The 7,340-nt window shown below is 30.8% G+C and overlaps 1 protein-coding gene across 1 annotated transcript; it reads right to left on the bottom strand.

Moving 5' to 3' along the window:
• Positions 1 to 4,895: 4,895 nt before the first annotated feature.
• On the bottom strand, positions 4,896 to 7,340 carry LOC106770187 (probable L-type lectin-domain containing receptor kinase S.5). Its single transcript, XM_014656009.1, has 3 exons — positions 6,914 to 7,340; positions 6,042 to 6,737; positions 4,896 to 5,734 (listed from the first exon to the last, which is right to left on the bottom strand). Exons 1-3 carry the CDS (start codon positions 7,338 to 7,340, stop codon positions 4,896 to 4,898), a joined length of 1,962 nt encoding a protein of 653 aa, XP_014511495.1.

Below are 7,340 nucleotides of genomic sequence, written 5' to 3' on the forward strand. Positions count from 1 at the left end.
AATTAAATTGTTAGAATTTTAGAAACTAAAAAAAATACATAAGTTAGATGTTCGGTTTGTTTAAAAGTATAATAAAATAAATGAATAAATAAATAAGTGATTACAAATTAAAAAGGGTTAAAATAAATTAAAGATATTTGATTTAAAAAATGAAAAAGAAAAAGAAGAGATAAATAAATAAAGGTTTAATCATTTGGAAGATTTTCATATTTGTGTCAAGTAGGTACTAGAATATTTTCAAAGTGTTCAATTGAGTTCTTATTTTTTAAAGTGCTCAATTGAGTTCCTATTTATGTATAATTAAGTCAATAATGTCATTGTGTTGTGATTGTGTTATTTTATTTTAAGTTTAAAATAAATTATATTCAATAAATACATTCCCTGAAGAGATTTATCTTTGCACTAGATTATTGAATTCCTTTGGTGGTTTTGACTTCTGGACATTGTTGCGGTGGTCACCAATTCTTCACCGACGCCACATGTTTGTAAATTTGTCTTAATGACACTATCTTCCTTCCATTGTCACCCTCTTTCTTAGACTGTAATAACCCAATGCCACACAACACCTTTCTCATTCTCTTTCTTTATCTCTTCCACCTTCAAATTCTCCTCCACTCTCTCATCTTCCACTTCCGCCACTCACCCCCCTCTCCCCTCGACTTCTCCTCCTCCCAACTCCTCAACCTCCTCCGCTGCCAACATTGTGCATTGTTTTTATGCTAGTTTTAAGTTAACTCAGAAGACTCTGCTCCAGGTGCTGCCCACAATGCTTCACCGCTAAAAATCGATAAATGACGCCAAAATCGTAAAACCAAACATCATCCACAAATAATTTCTCACTATAACCCTATTTTCTTCCAATTTCGAACAAGAATGAATCTACGGAAAATCCTATTTTCCCCAAATTTCTTGCACACTCAAAATCTGACCTCAAAATATCAAAATTAATCCTAATATGTTTTAATTAAATTCATTTCCAAAAATAAATAGTGTTATGTTTTTATTAAATTTAAGATATTATAAAGTTTTTTAAAATTTAAAATCAAATAAATTCACATAATAAGTTATTACCGTGTCAACGTCGTTATTAAATGTTACCTTAGTTTAAAATATTATTGATTCAATTTTATATAAATCTACGCAATAAAAACCGTAAATAAATAAAGTGTTGACGACCACTCCATTTTTTATTTCAATCAAATAAACGTCATTTTAATCATTGACAGAATCAGTAAAAAAGATAGATTTCTATTATATTTTTTTATCATTTAAAAATGAAAATAATCTGTAACAATTTTCATATTTATGGATTTTGATTTCCTCACAAAAAAATAAACCTTGAATAAGGATTAAAAAAAAGGTGAAATGGTCCTATTTATGATTAGTAAAAGTACCAGTAATATATCTTGCTTTGTATTGGTGATTGGTCTCCATAATTTGAACTTTGTATGATTTTGCATATTCCAAAAAAAATATAATAGACAATATAATTAAATTTTTAAAAGTATTGAACTTATAAATTAAATGAGTGATTTTGTTATTGATCCAAATTTTCACTCCTGTTATAAGTAGGAAAAATTAACTTATTTATTTAGTATGAATATCATAAGTATACATCACATAAAAGTTAAAAGCAAGTTTAATGAATAAAATAAATAACTATAAGTTTAATGAATCCGAATGGCCTTACAAATCATTTAATTATAACTCTACTTTTTGTTCCTTTATTTTAGTTTTTTATTTTACGTTTGGACTTTTCTTCTAACTTTTAGGAAGTTTAATTTAGCATTTCAAGTTTTAGAAAGCTGATTTTGATTATTTATATCATACAACTACGGAAAAAGTTATTTGGACGTGTTCTATATAAAAAAGTATTTGAAAAAAAAAATCCATAAACTATATTTAGAATGATTTGTCATGTTCATCACTAATCCTCCTAGTAATTATGTGGTACAATGGTTATGTAAATTCTAACCATATATAGTGACTAAACATGTTAACGTAAAAGGTTAATTTAATAAGTTGGGTTATTGTGGAGGATAATGTGATTTCAAGCTAGCCAAATGTTAAGCCAATTAATGCAATTCGGTTATAGATACTTCTCACGTTGTTTCAAAGGACAATTAATAATATTAATTTGTTAAGACAAAAATAATTTAATTATAAACCATCTAATTAAGTTATTTTAATAGTTTATGTTTCTCTATGTAGGGTTGAGATATATACTTTCAGAATTTAACCTTATTTTTAGGTTTTACTTAATCTTTTTACTTTCTTCTAGTCTATCGTCTTTTTTCCTAGTTTTTTTATTTTTTTTTGAGTATGTCATATTTCTTCTTGTGTAGTCTAAATCAAGTACGCGTTAAAGTTATTTCAACGCTCAAGTTAGTCTTAGGTTATCGATAGATTATAACACTCAAGTCTTAAATGTTCAATAAATACAACCACCTATCTTTGTACCTTACCTTTGTATTTATAGGTTTCTAAGTGAGCCTTTGATTAGGGTAGACCTAATCGTGGCCCAATATTATACCTTGTTAATCAAGAAGGTTAGTTTTATGGACTAATTGGTAGTGATTTTAATCGATTATTCACTTGATCCAATGGTGATTTATTCCTGAAGTTGATCTATTATGTGGTTGGCTAACCAGTAGGCGTAGACTGATTGGTCCATACAGTATAGTTTCACAAATGATATTTTAATATTCATTGAATAGAATAATCTTGACAACATTATTAAGTTTTGATGAAATAATATTTTGATATAGTTGTGTTTATCAAATAAAGCAATTACAATATCAAAAGAAAGTAATTTGGTCTTTATTAAGTAAAAAAACAAGTGATATATATAAAAAGACGTGGTTGAATTGTGTAGTGAAAATTTCAGCAAATTGTTGCAATACTTTGTCTAATAGACAACTTGTCAAAATATTTTTAAAAAAAACTTAGTTTGAAACTCTCCTTTTTACTTAATTTAGGTTTGATAACAAGCAACATAAAACAGATTAAAAATAAAAAGTATTTACTCAAAGAGCTTTTATACTAATTTATTTTTACATGTATATTATATTTTGTTCTTGACTAACTTATGAAGTTTCACTATGAAAATTAATGTTGCAAAAATAGATTTGAATACACTAGTGTGAAATATGTCTTTCACCTTTAATATTGAAAAAATTAAATTAAAAATGATAGGTAACTTTACTATAAACAAATGTTCAAATTAGATGGCTAAAATGCTCAAATTCCAATGTCATATTATTATTATTTGACGTTAGAACATGGCAACTCTAAGGTCAACTAACTTGGAATCTCACTTTCCAGATGTTATAAGTTTCATGAATTATTTAAATATGCACATAAGTGACCTTCGGCTTTCAACAAAGCAATTAGACGTTTCAAAAATGAAATTGCAACGTCTATTAATGTTGGAGTTTCACCTTATATGTTCATGAATTCATTAAAACGTTTAAGACCTCTGATAATGGACTTGGAGGACCTATGACAAGGGTCAAAGGAAAGCAAAGGAAGCTCTTCAACAAGTATTCTCCATATTAATTGAATACAAGCCCAAATTTTAAGAAGAAAATTGGATTATCGTCCAACTCTAAGAGAACTAAAGTAACATTTTGTTGTTGTTTTATTTTATAAGTTAGTTCTTCTTCTTCTTCTCATAAGAACAACCTTTTAAAGAAGCACAAATCTTGAAATTAATTCCAAATCAAATGAATCATAAAATATCTCATAATTGTTCCTAGTAATCATGACCCAAATGAAAAAGAACTAAAACATGTTTTTGTTGTTTTATTTTATTAGTTCTTCTTCTTCTCATAAGAACAACCTTTTAAAAAATCATAAATCTTGAAATCAATTCCAAATTAAATCAATATAAAATATCTCGTAATTGCTTCTAGTAATCATATTCATCATCATGCGAAAATAAATATATAAACAAAAATTGAACGAATTGAAGTGATTTTTTTTTATTGAAGTGAAATTTTTCTATAAGCTAGATACCTTATTATATAATATTTTTGAAGATAAAAGGTTTAAATAATAACATCATATCTTTAAAATCATGTGATCATAGTAAATCAAAATAAAATATATATTTTAAGCTTAATATTGTATAATAATTTTGACAAAATATTAAAATTTATCAATATCAAAATATTTAAATATTCATGTTTAAATAAATAAGATAATTTTAAACCAAATCATAGAGAACATTTATTCACCTTATTCTTTCACTAAATGAATCCTAATTTTATTAATTGTGAATTCAATTTCTTATTTTGGTGAATCAACCCACGACTTTAATTCCTATTTTGCCCACAAACTTTCTTTTATCAAATATTCCTCTTTCCTATTTAAAAAACAAAATTTCATATCACGAATTTTATTAAGCTGCTTAATGTAAAAGCTGCACATAAGCATTCTTAGTCAGTGTTTATTTAACACTAATTGACACCATCAACTATTAGATCTAATTGTAACTATTTTTCCAAATTAAGGAATAATTTGAGATAAAAAAAAAAACTATTTGAGGTTTTTGTCAAATTGCAATTATTTAACTTAAAAGAATTTATAATATATGAAAATAGAATAAAAGAATACATATTCAATAAAAGACTACACACAAATATTCCTAACAATAAATATATAATCTAAATATTTTAGATTGTATAAAATTTACTCCTAATGTATACAATCATCACACATGATTTTCTAACTTGTACAAAAATCACTATCTACCGAAAATCCAACCAAAATTGTTCTGAAGCTGCAAAAAAGGTCTTTTAAGACTGTTCAGACAAGCTATTGAAGAGTCATGTTTGTGTTTCATAGGAAAGTAATCGTAGACAGTTGCAAATGTTGTCACTGCTGAACATTCTTCATATACTGTTGAATTTTTCATGTGATGATGTTGTGGATGATTGGAGCTGCACCTCAGTTTTAGAGGTAGTGTTTGAGGATGATGAACTGCAAGAAACTGATACATAAACTCCTGTAGGCCTCACCTTTGGTAACTGCATCAAAGGTTCATTTGGGTTCTGAAAAATGTTCACCACTTTTCTCATCCTTGGCCTCAACATGGAATCAGGATGCAAACATGCCAAACCAACTATCAGTGCCCTTTTAGCTTCTTCCTCATCAAATTTGTTCTCTAGTTTTTTGTCAACACACTCAACCAAACCATTTTCTGCGTGCAAATTCCACACAGAATCCACAAAACTGTTCCCTTGCTTTATCCAGTTTAACCTTTTCCCACATATCACTTCAAGAACTACCATGCCAAAGCTATACACGTCTGATTCTGGTGTAGCTCTCCCTGTGAAGCTTAGTTCAGGAGCCAAATATCCTAGAGTTCCATTTAGATTTGTGGTCACTGAGCCTTCACCTTTGAGTAGTCTTGCTAGCCCAAAATCTCCTAAATGAGCATCGTGATTTGAGTCCAACATGACATTGTTTGGCTTAACATCTCTGTGAACAAAAGGGTTTCCACTCTCTTCATGAAGGTAGAGTAATGCTGATGCCAATCCTGTCAATACTCTGTGCCTGAGTTTCCAGTTCAGACTGCCTTTGGCTATAAAGTGATCAAGGCTTCCATTTTGCATGTACTCATAAACCAAGAGAAGATTCTTGCCTTCAATGCACCAGCCTTGGAGCTTCACTAAGTTTTTGTGGCTAAGACGCCCTATGGTACATATTTCAGCTAAGAACTCTCTTTCACCTGTGTGCACAGCCAAAGAAACAAAAGGCAAAATATGGTTAATAATAGAAGAACAATCAACTTCTTTAAGTATATAGTTTTTTGTTCCTATTGAATGGAAGACAAGTCATAGATCATCCAAATCCTTCTTATTTTGTATGCAGATCAAGTTATCCATTATCAGTTGAACTTTTACACACACTTCACTTGCATTCTAACTTTAAATAATGAAAATTACCAGACCAGTTTCTCAGTCTTTTAAATGGTAACATTATCCCTTGCAGTTGTTAGTGTACTTTGTTAAGGTGTGTTATTTGCCAAAACATACCTTGTTTAGAAGTTGCTGAAATCTTCTTTACTGCAACAGTTTTTCCAGAGTATGATATGATTCCTTTATAAACACTGCCAAATGCACCTTTTCCCAGAAGATTTTCCTGGCTGAAGTTGCATGTGGCTCTTGATAGTTGCTTGTAGGTGAACACCTTGGGGATATCTGCAGCCTTCTTTGATAGGCTTTCTATATCACCCTTCTTTTTACCCCTCACATATCTTCTCCAAACAGCTATCGAAATAAAAGGAAATAAGCACACCGGGGCAATTGCCAATAAGGTCTTGATGGTGCCAACTCTACTGTGTTGAACAGAAAGAAAAGGAAGTGGCACTGATGTGAATACCCAGTTGAGGACCTGGTGGCTTTCAGGAAAAGTGTTGCCTGTGGAGGCTGTGAAACCAACATAAATGGAGCTTGGAAGTATATCAGGTAGGTCAATTGAATGGTTGAGGACATTCTTCAATTGGCTTTCTGGGTATCCCACAGAGACAAAAATCATTTTACTCCATCCATCATAGTCTACTTTGACCTCAATGTCTCTTCCACTTCTGAGGTCAATGCCAGTGCTATTCAGACTCTCAGATGCAAGTGGATTTGTGATGCTTGTTGTCACTATCCCAATGTGGCTTCCATCTTGATCAAATTCGTTCATCAAAGTGTTCATCTCTACAGCTAGCTGTTGAAAACCCCCACCTGCACAACATTCATCAAAATGAATGAATCAAAGTCTTATATTTTGTCATGTGTAAGAAAACACTAAACTATTTGTCATGTGTGCACGTATGCATTTGCAACATTTGTGCAACATACAGAGATTATAACTTATCTATTTTCTTGTATATCATGTACCAACATAAAAGTGTGTTTACCTGGTGAAGACTGATCAAAGATGCCAAGATATGAGCCATTTGGTGAGGGCCTATTATCGTTAGCAAACACCAGTGCCACTCCATGCCCATAGCTGGTTGAATTTTCTGAAAAAGGAGTGATCCTAAGAGTGAATGTGGTGGAGATAATTGCAGGCCAAACATTCACAGGGTGAGGGTACAAAACCCTTCCAACATTTCTGGTTGTGTTAGACAGTGTTGAACTTGAGTTGCTGCTTTGTTGTGGCTCTGGGGTGAGACTCAAATACCCATTGCCAGCAGTGGCTGAACCCATGCAAAGCAGATCACCATTGGTGCAACTCTCAGAAGTGAAAGTTACAAAGGAGAAAGTGTTGTGGTCAACCACAGTGCTTGCTCCAAGTTGAGTTTGTATCAGCAAGTTGATGAACACCAAAAGCATGATCAACAT

The sequence above is a fragment of the Vigna radiata genome, chromosome 8, assembly GCF_000741045.1.
Source record: "Vigna radiata var. radiata cultivar VC1973A chromosome 8, Vradiata_ver6, whole genome shotgun sequence".
Classification (NCBI taxonomy): domain Eukaryota; kingdom Viridiplantae; phylum Streptophyta; class Magnoliopsida; order Fabales; family Fabaceae; genus Vigna; species Vigna radiata.

Excerpts from the sequence above, each read along its gene's own strand:
- LOC106770187 (XM_014656009.1), bottom strand. The coding sequence starts at position 7,340 with ATGTTGATCATGCTTTTGGTGTTCATCAACTTGCTGATACAAACTCAA. Across the intron at positions 6,738-6,913 it reads CTTTGATCAGTCTTCACCAG|GTGGGGGTTTTCAACAGCTA; the intron begins GTAAACACACTT and ends AATGTTGTGCAG. Across the intron at positions 5,735-6,041 it reads TTCAGCAACTTCTAAACAAG|GTGAAAGAGAGTTCTTAGCT; the intron begins GTATGTTTTGGC and ends CTGTGCACACAG.